This window comes from Danio rerio, chromosome 25 (genome assembly GCF_049306965.1).
Source record: "Danio rerio strain Tuebingen ecotype United States chromosome 25, GRCz12tu, whole genome shotgun sequence".
Lineage (NCBI taxonomy): Eukaryota > Metazoa > Chordata > Actinopteri > Cypriniformes > Danionidae > Danio > Danio rerio.
In genome coordinates, this window is record NC_133200.1 from 34,832,021 (window position 1) to 34,847,500 (window position 15,480).

The window sequence follows — 15,480 nt, forward strand, 5'->3', positions numbered from 1 at the left end:
ACACCTAAAAAAGAGGCGCTTTTTGTATTTTTTTAAAATAAATATTCATAAAAAAAATATTTGTGTGTATGTGAGTGTGTGGGTGTAACTGCGTAAAACATGCCGGGTAAGTTGGCGGTTCATTCAGCTGTGGTGACCTCTAATTAATAAAGGGACCAAGTTGAAAAGAAGATGAACATCATAGCAACAGCGCTCGCAGCAAACCACTGATCACATTTAAAAAAAATCAACAATTAAATATGTAAATGCAAACAGTCCGTTTGCAAATAAATGAAACATTGGCCATTTATTGCATTTCATATCAAAATAATGTACAACGACTCGTATAAAAACCCATGCATTTAAATAAAAACAACACATTCTGCGTGGTCTTTGCTGGCAAAACAGCACAGCAGAAAGATCTCATACATTCGTCATGTATATTCACCATGGCAATAAATGAACATGTCGACTGTACACTCGTAAAGAGGAAATGTTGCACGGCCCCCTTTTAGAAAATGTGATCTACTTTAACATGAGCGGCTAATGTGCCTGAACAAAGCGTGGGACATTCAGAGAGAGAGAGAAAAACAGACTTCCTTTAGTGAAAGACAAACAAAAAGGCACAAAAATCCCTTCCGTAAAGGATCCCTTGAAAGAAATGCCCACTTTGTAGACCTTTACATAAGATAAATATGGAATTGTAGAAGTTTAAACGAGTAAATGCTTCAGTCTATCGCTTGATGGAAGGCACGGCGTAGTGTTCAGTATTCCCAGTTCGCTGAGCTGCATGCAAAAGCACTACCGCATAGAGGAATGTTTTATTTTGAAATCTTTTAGATGCAATTTAAATTGGTCAAATAAGCTTGCTTGCACATTCATTGCATGTTCGTTACGGCATCAAAATGGCACATTACTAATGTTTACTACTCATCCAGTAGCGCTGAGCATTTGGGGGCATTTAGTGAACTGTGATGCAACTACCAAGTCTTTAAACGTATCCATATTACATATGCAATGCAGTAATAATAACCCTAAACCGCTTCAGATGGCTTTATAATAAAATACGAGGTATTATTTCACACGCCAGCACATATTTTCTCCACTAGACGGCTGTCATTCGTCTCAGGTTTAAATAAACACTCCACTTCTATTAAAATAGACTACTTTTACAGCTCTCTACAGTTAAACAGTTGAGTTTTTTTTAATCCGCTCAGACGATCTCCAGGTCTGGCGGGAGCACTTTTAGCTTAGCATAAATCATTGAATTGAATTAGACCATTAGCATCTCATTCAAAAATGTAAACAAAAATGGATAATTTTCCTATTTATCTTCTGTAGATACACTTCTGTCGTGTACTAAGACTGATGGAAAATAGAAAGTTGTTATTTTCTAGGTTGACATAGCTAAGAACTATTTTCTCATTCAGGTGTAATAATCAAGGAGATTCGCTGCCATACTATGGTTGTAGCAGTGCAATAATATTACACAGCATCTGAAAATAGTGCCAAGCATATATGCCTATGCTTGCTTGCACCACCTGTTAGAATCTGCGTATCATTGCACCTGCTGCAGTCATGGTACGGCAGCAAAGTTCCTCCATTATTATTACGCCAGAAAGAGAGTATAGTTCCACATCAGCTTAGAAAACAACATCTTTTCACTTTCCATCAGTCTTAGTTCACGATGTCACTGCAGAAGAGTCGAGCTTTAAATAGGAAAATTATCAAAAAGTTTTTTTGTAATTTTTGGGATGCTAACGGTCTAATCCAATTCAATAATTTATGCTAAGCTAAGCTAAAAGTGCTCCGCAAATCGACTGAATGGACTCAACTCTTTAACTCTGGAGCCGTTAAATTTTACAGCTCTCTTTTACAGCTCTCTACAATTAAACAGTTGAGTTTTACCCTTTTTAATCCATTCAGCTGATCTCCAGGTCTGGCGGGAGCACTTTTAGATTAGCTTAGCATAAATCATTGAATTAGGTTAGACCATTAGCATCTCATTCAAAAAATGTAAACAAAAAAATTGTAATTTTTCTATTTACAGGTTTGACTCTTCTGTAGTTACACTTCTGTTGTGTACTAAGACTGACGGAAAATGGAAAGTTGCTATTTTCTAGATTGATATAGCTAGAGACTATACACTCATTCAGGTGTAATAATCAAGGAGATTCGCTGCCGTACTATGGATGTAGCAGTGCAATAATTTTACACAGCATCTGAAAATAGTGCCAAGCATATATGCCTATGCTTGCTTGCACCACTAGTTAGAATCTGCGTATCATTGCGTCTGCTGCAGTCATGGTACAGCAGGAAAGTTCCTCCATTATTATTACGCCAGAATGAGAGTATAGTTCCATATCAGCTTAGAAAACAACATCTTTATACTTTCCATCAGTCTTAGTTCACGATGTCACTGCAGAAGAGTCGAGCTTTAAATAGGAAAATTATCAAAACGTTTTTTTGTAATTTTTGAGATGCTAACGGTCTAATCCAATTCAATGATTTATGCTAAGCTAAGCTAAAAGTGCTCCGGAAATCGACTGAATGGACTCAACTCTTTAACTCTGGAGCCGTTAAATTTTACAGCTCTCTTTTACAGCTCTCTACAATTAAACAGTTGAGTTTTACCCTTTTTAATCCATTCAGCTGATCTCCAGGTCTGGCGGGAGCACTTTTAGATTAGCTTAGCATAAATCATTGAATTGGGTTAGACCATTAGCATCTCATTCAAAAAATGTAAACAAAAAAATTGTAATTTTTCTATTTACAGGTTTGACTCTTCTGTAGGTACACTTCTGTCGTGCACTAAGACTGACGGAAAATGGAAAGTTGCTATTTTCTAGATTGATATAGCTAGAGACTATACTTTCATTCAGGTGTAATAATCAAGGAGATTTGCTGCCGTACTATGGCTGTAGCAGTGCAATGATATTACGCAGCATCTAAAAATTTTCTCCAGAATCAACGTCTATGCTTGCACAAACAGTTAGAATCTGCATATCATTGCGCCTGCTGCAGTCGTGGTGTACAGCAGGAAAGGTCCTTCATTATTATTACGTCAGAATTAGAGTATAGTTCCATATCCGCTTAGAAAACAACATCTTTTCACTTTCCATCAGTCTTAGTTCACGATGTCACTGCAGAAGAGTCGAGCTTTAAATAGGAAAATTATTGAAACACTTTTGTGTCATTTTTAGGATGCTAACGGTCTAATCCGATTCAGTGATTGATGCTAAGCTAAGCTAAAAGTACTCCAGAGATCAACTAAATAGACTCAACTCTTTAGCCCTGGAGCAGTTGTAAAGTTTACAGCTCTCTTTTACAGCTTTCTACAGTTGAACAGTTGAGTTTTTCCATTTTTAATCCATTCAGGGAATTTCCAGGTCTGGTGGGAGCACTTTTAGCTTAGCTTAGCATAAATCATTGAATTGGATTAGACAATTAGCATCTCACACAAAAAAAAAAAAAAAAAAAAAGATAATTTTCCTATTTAAAAGCTGGACTCTTCTGTAGATACACTTCTGTCGTGTACTAAGACTGACGGAAAATGAAAAGTAGCTATTTTCTAGATTGATATGGCTAGGAACTATACACTCATTCAGGTGTAATAATCAAGGAGATTTGCTGCTGTATCATGGCTGAAGCCGGAGCAATAATATTACATAGGATCTGAATATTGAGCGCAGCATATATGCATATGCTTGCTTACACCACTAGTTAATATCTGCGCATCATTGCGCCTGCTGCAGTCATAGTGTACGGCAGGAAAGTTTCTTCATTATTATTACACCAGAATGAGAGTATAGTTCCATATCAGCTTAAAAAATATCATCTTTTCACTTTCCATCAGTCTTAGTTCACGATGTCACTGCAAAAGAGTCGAGCTTTAAATAGGAAAATTATCAGAGCACTTTTTTGTAATTTTATTTTTGAGATGCTAACGGTCTAATCCGATTCAATGATTTGTGCTAAGCTTAGCTAAAAGTGCTCTGAAGATCGACTGAATGAACTCAACTCTTTAACTGGAGATGTAAAATAAGCCTTTTATCAAAAAAGGTGTAGTGTTCCTTTAAACATGAGTGTCTAAAACATTTCCTAAAGCGTTAAAAAGAAGTTCTTAAAACCCAGAATACAAAAACTGTGCCTTTTTGAGAAAACATCACACTTTTTGAATCGTGTGCCAGAAGAGGTGAGAATACAAAAATGAATCTCGGGTTCAATTTAAACAGACGCCGTTTGAGACGGAACCGAAAAATGAGGTGAAAGGAATGATCTGTGCTTCATTGTGCTGGCTCTTTGGAGTCTCCTGTGCATGTGTAGCCCTCCTGTAGTCTGTACACAATTATCAAAAAACACAGACGCTAAATCTTCAGATGCTAAGTAAAGGGCTTTTATCTGGCCTCCAAGTCTTCTACCGTCACCTCTTGTTTGTGCTCGCTCGGCCTGCTGTTGGCTGAGGTGGTGCCCTTCTCTCCAGGGGCTCGGGAGGGTGAGGACAGCGGGTATGTGGAAGTGGAGGATGTGGGAACCTTCATGTTCTTGCCGGAGGTGATGAGTTCTCCGTATCCCTGCTGGTGGGAGAAAGCGTAGGCCGAGCGTCTAGAGCTGGTCCTGCGGACTCTCCTGAGGTTCTGCTCTTGAGGACGCTGCCGCCTAGTGGCCTGCTGGAGTAAACGCACCTGAGGGAGGGCAGACGGTTCAGGAGATTATGATGACGCACATGACCATTTGACTATTCAGTTCAATTCATCTTTATTTATTTAGCGCTTTTACAATGTAGATTGTGTCAAAGCAGCTTAACACAGGAGTTCTAGTAAATTGAAACTGTGTCAGTCCAGTTTTCAGAGTTGAAGTTCAGTTTAGTTCAGTTCAGTGTGGTTTAATTTTCACTGCTGAGAATCCGAACAGCAAATCCATCGAAGTCCCTAATATCATAAATGCTCATTCCCTTTGTTTATGTTCACCCCCATAATGTGATTATAATACAATTTTGGCAGTGCTGCAATTAAACTACTTAATTTAAGCACGCAACGATTTACAGTTTTCTCAGTCGCTTTGGTGCATTTCTCACAACACTATTTACATTTGCACAACAGTTAATGCATTTCTCAAAACAGTTAGTCGTTTGTGCACATCCTAGTAGCAGTTTCTCATTCCTTTCAACAAATTGCAAATGCTTTCGCACATGCATCAATTGCTTTCATTCAACTCTCTGCTATTTATAACATTATCATCTGCTTATGTCATGTCAGTCAAAATGAACTAAACTTGTAAATGCTGAATAGTCATTTCATATAAAACTAACAGTCCTCATTTCATTACTTGAGTCATTACATACAAAAAAAGGATGAACTTGATTCCAAAATCGGTCAAGCAATCTTTATTAAAAAATTTTTTTAAAAACTTTATTTTTCTGAAAATGTCTTTAAAATCGAACAATTTTAAGAATGATTTACTGACCTGTGTATGTTGCAGGCTCAGTTCCAATGTGTACTGCAATATTGTTTACAGTTGTGCTCAGCTTTACCCAAAGGGAGTTTATGCTTGTTGTAAATAAGGGTGTGTTTATTCTTCTGCACAATGCTGTGAGTAAATTAGGATTGTAAAGAGCAAATGCAGTAAAAATGTGCAACATACATATTCAGTGTCTTGTACTCAGATAGCTCACTAAATGCAGTGATGTCTAACTATTCTGTAGTTTTCAAATGGCTGTGCAAATAGTATAAAGTGCATTTTCAGCAAGTGTCACCAACATCTGACTTTTTTTGCATTGAAAAAATGTACAGAGTAAACTCATAATGAAAACACGACTAAGCCATTTGACTATCTTGTTTATAAACAAGGTGTCACACTGCAAAAAATGCTTTTCTTATTTAGATGTTTTGTCTTGTTTCAAGTCCAAATATCTAAATATTTTTAAATAAAGGAGAATTTTCTAGCCAAGCAAAACATATTCTCTTGTTTTGAGAAATAATATGCCAATATTAAGTGAGTTTTTTCTTAAAACAAGCAAAATAATCTGCCAATGGGATAAGCAAAATAATCTTGTTTTTCCTTTTGACATAAGATTATTTTGCTTACCCCATTGGCAGATTATTTTGCTTGTATTAAGGAAAAACTCACTTAATTATGGCATATTATATCTCAAAACAAGACAATATGTTTTGCGTGTGTAGAAAATTCTTCTTGTTTTGAGATTTTTTAGACATTTGGACTCGAAACAAGACAAAAAATCTAAGTAAGAAAAGCATTTTTTGCAGTGCAGGACTTTTCATTTTAGTGATACTGACACTTTGATTGACATGAATACTTGCTTTTGAGGAATGAACTATTCATTTTGAGCATGTGACGCGCTTTTGCAGGTTATTGGCTTTGCAGTTTGCATGAATTGTTTTGAGAAATGCGTTAACTGTTTTGCAGAAATGCACTGGTGTTGTGAGAAATGCACCAAAGCGACTGAGAAAAACTGTAAATGCAATTGAGCTCATAACTAGTAACAGTAATTACTTTAAACAAAAAGCCATACACTGATCTTACAGTTTTTCTCAGTCGCTTTGGTTCACAGGCCCTAATCTGAAATTGAGATGAAAGTGGAAGCGCAGTGAAGATAAAAAAAAAAAAAAATGCCATTCAGGAAAAAATGGTTTCCTTCTGGCTTATGTCAAAAAGTTGTGCTTGTTTTTTCTTCTAATTTGTTACTCTATGCCAGGGGTCACCAAACTTGTTCCTTGAGGGCCGGTGTCCTGTAGATTTTAGCTTCAACCCTAATCAAACACAAGCTGATCAAGGTCTTACTAAGTATACTTGAAACATGTGTTACGGCAAGTTGGAGCTAAACCCTGCACGAACACCGGCCCCCCCAGGACCGAGATTGGTGACCCCTGCTCTATACATTTGCCCTACAGCACCTGCCGGAAAGGCTTCACACTTCTGTCCAGCAGATGGCGCTAAACACACACACACAAATCCACCTCACGAAAAGAAAACAGAAATTGCAGGAAACTATTTATAAAGGTTTAAATATGGACATTTTCTTACAAAAGCTCATCAGTTTGCTACTTTTTTCCTTTTGTGTGTGAGGCACTTTTTATTATTGATGGATGCACTTTAATGGACTTGTTTTGGTTTGCTGAAAAAAACTCATGACATTGAGCTGAACGAGACGATATATATATTATACAGCTGCAGTCAGAATTATTAGCCCCCCTTTGATTTTTATTTTCTTTTTTAAATATTTCCCAAATGATGTTTAACAGAGCAATGACATTTTTACAGTATGTCTGATAATATTTTTTCTTCTGGAGAAAGTCTTATTTGTTTTATTGCGGCTAGAATATAAGTAGTTATTGATTTTTTAAAAAACATTTTTGGGACAAAATTATTAGCCGCTTTAAGCTATTTTTTTTCCGATAGTCTACAGAACTAACCATCATCATACAATAACTTGCCTAATTACCCTAACCTGCCTAGTTAACCTAATTAACCTTGTTAAGCCTTTAAATGTCACTTTAAGCTGTATAGAAGTGTCTTGAAAAATATCAAGTAAAATATTATTTACTGTCATCATGACAAAGACAAAATAAATCTGTTATTAGAAATAAGTTTTTAAAATTATTATGCTTAGAAATGTGCTGAAACAATCTTCCCTCCATTAAACAGAAATTGGGGAAAAAAATAAACAGGGGCGCTTATAATACAGGGCGGCTAATAATTCTGACTTCAACTGTATATATATTATACAGCTACAGTCAGAATTATTAGCCCCCCTTTGAATCTTCTTTGCTTTTTTAAATATTTCCCAAATGATGTTTAACAGAGCAAGGAAATTTTCACAGTATGTCTGATATAATTTTTTTCTTCTGGAGAAAGTCATATTTGTTTTATTTAGGTTAGAATAAGAGCAGTTTTTAATTTTTTATGAACCATTTTTAGGTCAAACTTATTAGCTCCTTTAAGCTATTTGTTTTTTCAATAGTCTACAGAACAAAACATCATTATACAATAACTTACCTAATTACCCTAACCTGCCTAATTAACCTAGTTAAGCATTAAAAAGTTTATTTGATTATTATTTTTTGAAAACTTAGATTGATTTGACTGATATAATTTTTAAAAAGTATGCCTAGGATGACTTGAGTGTGTAAATCATGGGCTAATTGACATTTTTGGGTAAACTAGCACCTTAAAGATTAAAGATTTCAGCCTAGGATCAGAGAAATATTGTCAGATTCACAGATTCACATGTAATACTGTTGAGTGTGCAACAGCTGAAGTCATCTGTAAATGTAGTGACCTTGTCAGTGTGTGTGGGATAGAGGTCAGTCTTGATGAAGCGGACCGCCAGCATGGGCATTATACACACGACTGTGTTGAGGAGGATGACCAGCCACACGATCTTCTGATTCAGAGAATTACGTGCGGAGCCTACAATCAAAAACAAACAGAGAATCATTAATATCGCCTGGAAATTACTGCTAGGATGTAGTATTTTTAAATGTGCCAGCGCTTTCTTTGAATAGGTTTTTGGGTAAATGCATGAAATACCTGATGAAAGTCATGCCGCAAATCCAGGTTTTAGGAACAACAGACAATAATTTGATTTCTAGTTGATCATTTGGTATCAGAAGTGGCTTATATGAAATGTAAAGGCCTCTAGATTACGCTTATTTTACCAAAATAACATCTGATCATGCCTTGATTTTTAATTAGGACAGTAAGGTCTGACTTTGCTGAGACAAAAGTTTTGTCACTTAACAGAAATAATGTCCAGTATAGAATATAAAGTCATGCTGCAGTGGAAACAGAATGAATATTGTGTCTGAATCCATCATGAGCTTGGAGGACTGCATCCATACATCTCTGCAATGACTTAAATCAATGATTAATAAAGTCATCTGGAATGGCAAAGAAAGCGTTCCTGCAGGACTCCCAGAGTTCATCAAGAGCCTTTGGATTCATCTTCAATGCCTCCTCCTCCATCTTACCCCAGACATGCTCAATAATGTTCATCTCTGGTGACTGGGCTGGCCAATACTGGAGCACCTTGACCTTCTTTGCTTTCAGGAACTCTGATGTGGAGGCTGAAGTGTGAGAAGGAGCGCTATCCTGCTGAAGAATGTGCCCTTTCCTCCTGTGTTAGTAATCTAATGGGCAGCACAAATGTCTTGATACCTCAGGCTGTTGATGTTGCCATCCACTCTGCATTTCTCGCACGCCCCCCATACTGAATGTAACCAAAACCATGATTTTTTCTTCACCAAACTTGACTGATTTCTAGGAGAATCTTGGGTCCATGCTGGCTCCAGTAGGTCTTCTGCAGTATTTGTGATGATTGGGATGCAGTTCAACAGAGGATTCTTCAGAAAAATCAACCTTCTGCCTCTTTTCCAAATGATCAACTAGAAGTCAAGTTATTATTTGTTGCTCTAACAAACTGGGATCGACGACAAGACTTTTGTCAGGTAGTGTAAGGTTTAGTCTATAACTTCTGGCAATCTATTTTCCGTGCACTCATGATGTATTGGAGTACATTTCGTTAAACTCCTGATTTGTAAGTTGCTTTGGAAAGAAGCGTCTGCTTAATGTTAATGTAAGCATGTTTTAATTCTTACCTATGAATGGAAACTGATTGGGGAATATGGTAAAAATCCCGTTGCTGTTCATTGCAAAAAGTATTGCAAAGTAAACTGCTAGACTGCCCCATATGAAGAAGTGGTTCACCGCCGTCCAGTAGTTTGTATCAAGCCCAATCTGAAACGAAATGTTTACATAAACATAAGCCTCATGATTATTTGCATTCTTTTTAGCACTATAATGTAACTGTGTGGTTTATATACCATAAAAATATCCAAGCTCCAATATACTAATCAAGTGTCATTTTTAGTATTTATAATTATTATAATCATTCAGTCCACTTGGCTTTACCAACTTGTTAGCGAAACCTTTCTAATCATTTAACATCAACAATTAACAATCACTTCTTTTATATCTTGTATTAAGTCCATTTAAAAAAAAATAATTTTATATTTACATTACTCATATTTATTTATATACACATTTATTGATTCATTCATTTTCTTTTCGGCTTAGTCCCTTTATTAATCAGGGGTAGCCACAGCGGAGTGAACCACCAACTTATTGTTTATTACGATAAACACTGAATTACACAAGCATTTAATATGGAATTGAGGTCATGAAAACAACAATGGAAAAATGAAGAGTCCACTTACAAAATTCTCAGTTTCTCTTGATTTACAAGTTTGATTTTTGTGTAATCATTAATAAAAATCTATATTTTTATTGCTATGAAATTTCTTCCCAATTCAAATACAAGTTCAATCAATATTTGGTGGAATAAACCAGATTTCAGTCACAAGCAAAGACAATATATCATTTTGGGGAGAAAAGGCTATAAATTATAATCTTTTTATTTGAAATTTGAAAGAACTGCAGTCAAAATTAATAGTAATTCAATCAATTCATTCATTTATTCATTTTCTTGTCGGCTTAGTTGCTTTATAATCTGGGGTCGCCACAGCGGAGTGAACCGCTAACTTATCCAGCATGTTTTTACGCAGCGAATGCCCTTCCAGCCGCAACCCATCTCTGGGAAATAATTAAATCAATATTTAATCAAAAAATACAAATAAAAAATACAATACTGCTGTGTGCTACATGTTGTCATTTTAGGGCAGTTATTTAAGGGTTAGTTCCCTCAAAAATGAAAATTCTGTCTTCAATTGCTCACCCTTATGTCATTACACAAAAGAGAATATTTTCGATGAAATCTGAGAGCTCTCTCATCCTCCATAGACAGCAATGGCCATGAGATATTTAAAGTCCAGAAAAGAATCCAAAAACATGTTTAAAATATTTTAATGATTCGTCAATATTTCAATGATTCGTCAGTATTTCAACGATTCGTCAATAGTTCAGTGATACGTGAATATTTCAATGATTCGTCAATATTTCAATGATTCGTCAATAGTTCAATGATTCGTCAGTATTTCAACGATTCGTCAATAGTTCAGTGTTACGTCAATATTTCAATGATTCGTCAATATTTCAACGATTCGTTAATAGTTCAGTGATACGTCAATATTTCAATGATTCGTCAATATTTCAATTAATCATCAATATTTCAATTAATCGTAAATATTTCAATAATTCGTCAATATTTTAATGATTCGTCAATATTTTAATGGTTCGTCAATATTTCAATGATTCGTCAATATTTCAATGGTTCGTCAATATTTCAATGGTTTGTCAATATTTCAATGAATCGTCAATATTTCAATGAATCGGCAATATTTCAATAATTCGTCAATATTTCAATGATTCGTCAATATTTTAATGATTCGTCAATATTTTAATGTTTCGTCAATATTTCAATGGTTCATCAATATTTCAAAAATTCGTCAATAGTTGAATGATTCGTCAATATTTCAATGATTCGTCAACATTTCAATGATTCGTCAATAGTTCAATGATTCGTCAATATTTTAATGGTTCGTCAATATTTCAAAGATTCGTCAATAGTTTAATGATTCGTCAATATTTCAATGATTCGCCAATAGTTCAATGATTCGTCAATAGTTTAATGATTCGTCAATATTTTAATGGTTCGTCAATAGTTCAATGATTCGTCAATAGTTTAATGATTCGGCAATATTTTAATGGTTCGTCAATAGTTCAATGATTCGTCAATAGTTTAATGATTCGGCAATATTTCAGTGATTCATCAATATTTCAATGATTCATCAATAGTTTAATGATTCGGCAATATTTCAGTGATTCATCAATATTTCAATGATTCATCAATAGTTTAATGATTCGGCAATATTTTAAGGATTCGTCAATAGTTCACTGATTCGTCAATAGTTTAATTATTCGGCAATATTTCAGTGATTCATCAATATTTCAATGATTCATCAATAGTTTAATGATTCGGCAATATTTCAGTGATTCATCAATATTTCAATGATTCATCAATAGTTTAATGATTCGGCAATATTTTAAGGATTCGTCAATAGTTCACTGATTCGTCAATAGTTTAATTATTCGGCAATATTTCAGTGATTCATCAATATTTCAATGATTCATCAATAGTTTAATGATTCGTCAATATTTCAGTGATTCATCAATATTTCAATGATTCAGTAATAGTTTAATGATTCGGCAATATTTTAATGATTCGTCAATAGTTTAATAGTTCAATGGTTCTTAAATATTTCAATGGTTTGACAGTAATTATACAAAGCTCCAAAAACACTTTTGTGCAGCAAAAAACCTGTAAAAAATGACTTTGTCAATGTGTTTACTATAGTAAATACGATGCTTGCTTGTTTTGATTTAATGGCAAATATGTCCTTTTGCCCATAAGAAATATACACCTTGACCTGTGTAGAAGACAAAGTCAAACAAAGTCATTTTTACAGACACATGAATTATTTTGACAATGTTTTGGGTTTCTTTTCTGGTCTTTGAACCACTCTGTACCGTTGCTGTCTATTTGTTATTTGGGTTATTTGTGTTCGGAAGATGAAAGAAGAACAAGATGAGGGCAAGTAATTCATCATTCTTGGGTGGAGGAACCCTTTAAATGGACTCACCTGAACACTGACCACGATGACCAGAGAGGTGGCGATGGTGACCGCGAAAGCCTGCTGGTCGGAAATTTGAGCGCCGTCGTCCCGCACGGCTGGCATGAAGGCTCCATACGGGATGAAGAAGAGGATGAAGGAGGTGTAGACCCCCTGCAGTGTACAGGTGAAAAACTTCCTCTTGTTGAAGAGCTGGTTCAGTTGACCCGGTCTGTACAGGTTTGGGTAGCGTAAACTGTACTGCTCGTTCACATCCTGAAAATCCACAAATCTTAGGTTAAAAGGTTGCGGTTGTGTTTTGGTGGCACTACATTAAAATATTTTAGTCCCTTTCTCACCTGGTCAAACAGACCCATGGCCAGAACAGGAAGTGAGGTGTAGACGATGTTGAAGAGTGTGATGAACCACTGGTCATATACAGTCTATATCAATGACAAAAACATTATTCAGGATTTTCAATGGAAATCACATACTGAAGATCAAAATTAAAAAAACTAGCTACATCTTCCTAAATTTCGAGGTCACTACTTAGCCCTATTAGAGTTATCATAACGGATTTTAAGTATATTTCAAGAATGACATATTTTGATGCTTAATAAAAAAACAAAAAACACTAGCTATGTTTCCATCTACAAATGGGAATTCATTTTATGTGTAAAACTGGAATATCACATAAAACATTTGCGAATAAAGCAGCGTTTCCTTCCGACTTGGCCAAGAGCACAAAATGGTCACTTCCAGATAAACTGGCTCAAAATATCAACAGTAAAACAGAATTTGCTGTGGTAGGAGAAGCTGCGTGAATCTTTTCTTTATTTAATAAATGACTTGCGCCTCAATAGATAATGCTGACATGCAATGAACGCGTGGTGGCGTCTAAAGGCGTGAGACGCGGAGCACAGACGCTCTTGACATTTCTGAAGGTATTTAATAATATAATAACACTAATTCTGAGATGGTTAAGGCGTTTTAGAATCACCAAAACAACATTTCGGATGTTTTACAGTGTGCTCAGCCTGCTGGTTTGTCCATTCACAGATGTTTTTATCATCACATGATGTCTTATAACTAAATCACATGACCTTTTTTGATGTGCATACTGGAATCTGTTCGGTAAAAGTGTTTCCATCGTAGTTCATGCAAATCTTTCATCGAATAAAATGTTTATCCTACTCAGTTTTTCCAGTTTTCCATCAACCGTTTTTTATGTGCATTTCCAAAATGCCTTCAGCTTAGTCCCTAATTTATTATGGGTTGCCACAGTGGAATGAACCGCTAACTACAATTCATTTGAATACACACTCATTCATTCATTCATTCATTCATTCATTCATTCATTTTCTAGTCGGCTTAGGGCATTCTCACACTATGCTATTCGAACCGTGCCCAGGCCCGTTTCCCGGATCATTTGAGAAGAGTGAGTGCGCTGAATCGGGAACTGAGCGCAGTTCACTTGGGCTTTGGCGTGGTACGCTTGTGAGTGGGTGCAAAACGCGCCAAAGCCTGAAACTGAAATCAAGATGTGACTTTTAAGGGACTGTTTCATATGGATTTACTAATCATTCTTACTGTTCAGTGAACACAAACTGCCGTAGTTTATTTAAGATGCAAACCCCTCACTGCACCACAGCTGCGCACCTTCAGCAACCTCCTAAATCCTGCAGCACGAGGAGTTTGCTTATGTGCGTCAAAAGTATCTGATCTGTTCAGCGTAATATCTGACTGCGTGTCACCTCATCCCAAACCACTAAAGCAATATTAACTGAAGAAATCTCCACGGTGCTGAGCGAGAGGGTTTCTGACCAGCGCATCATCGATGACGTAAGCGTGCCCAGGCCCGATTGTAATGTGAGTGCTTGCCGTTGGGGGAGACGGGAAGGGGGACAAGCGTGCTTTGGCCCGATTCGAGGCAACTGTACATAGTGTGAGTACGGCCTGAGTCCCTTAATTAATCTGGGGTCGCCACAGCGGAATGAACCGCCAACTTATCCAGCACATTTTTAAACAGCGGATGCCCTACTAGCCGCAACCAATCTCTGGGAAATTTCAAACAAACTGCAAATGTTAAATTAAAAGTATAACTTAACAAATGTACTTAACTTATCTCATTAAAATGTCTACAAACTCATCAGGTAAAAAACTATGAAACCTGTTCAGTGAATCGCCACTTATTCATGATGAATAACACAACTTGCCGCTAGTGGAGATTCACTGAATTTTCATAGCAGTATTGACGTAGGGAAGCCCCGTTTGTGGAAATCACATGATCAAATTTTGTCTCAGTGTTTGGCGGCTGTAACCTTCAGAAATGTTATGCTGAGTTCACACTAAATGCGGAGCACCATGTCACTTGCTTTAGTTTACTCACAGGATGTTTTTCACCTCAAGAGGCCACTGAGGTAAATTCCACGCGATTGTGGCAAATGCGATCACTGTGTTTTCCACTAAAGATAAAGTTGTGTTTGTTTTTTGTTTGTTTATGTTAGCATACAGCTAACATTCCATCAAATTTTGAACAATGAGGATTACATTATTTCAGGAAAAAATTAAGCATCCATAAATATATCTGCGTCATTCACAGTGAGAAGTTTTTACCTGGGCGGAGAATCCACAGAGGAACCCGTACCAGAAATGCACCAGTGTGAAGGCGAAGTTCTTGTAAAAGAAGTAGCAGAGGAAGTTGCACATGCGGTGATATGACCAGCGGCCGTGGACCAGCAGGAGGCGCTGCAGGTAGCGGAACTGGGCGAAGGAATAGTCAGAGGCCAAGACTGCCTGCATGCCCTCCTGTCCGCTGATGCCCACACCAATGTGAGCCGCTAGGGGAGACGGCAGACACAGTATACACATTACAAACATAATACTAACACTGCACAAACGCTAGCACATTTCC

At 36.5% G+C, this 15,480-nt stretch overlaps 1 protein-coding gene across 3 annotated transcripts in view; it reads right to left on the bottom strand.

Annotated features, from left to right (window-relative positions):
• Window positions 1-238: 238 nt before the first annotated feature.
• The window catches only part of atp8b4 (ATPase phospholipid transporting 8B4), a 70,602-nt gene continuing 55,360 nt past the window's right edge, over window positions 239-15,480 (bottom strand). For 2 of the 3 annotated variants that reach the window (XM_682623.9, XM_073943365.1), the window contains 6 exons: window positions 15,183-15,406; window positions 12,926-13,009; window positions 12,597-12,842; window positions 9,597-9,735; window positions 8,279-8,409; window positions 239-4,664 (listed from right to left, as the gene is read on the bottom strand). In XM_682623.9, the coding sequence (XP_687715.4) occupies window positions 4,377-4,664; window positions 8,279-8,409; window positions 9,597-9,735; window positions 12,597-12,842; window positions 12,926-13,009; window positions 15,183-15,406 (1,112 nt within the window). In that variant the 3' untranslated portion in view covers window positions 239-4,376. The remainder of the gene's footprint in view (window positions 4,665-8,278; window positions 8,410-9,596; window positions 9,736-12,596; window positions 12,843-12,925; window positions 13,010-15,182; window positions 15,407-15,480) is intronic. The other variant, XR_012400509.1, reaches the window with a different exon arrangement.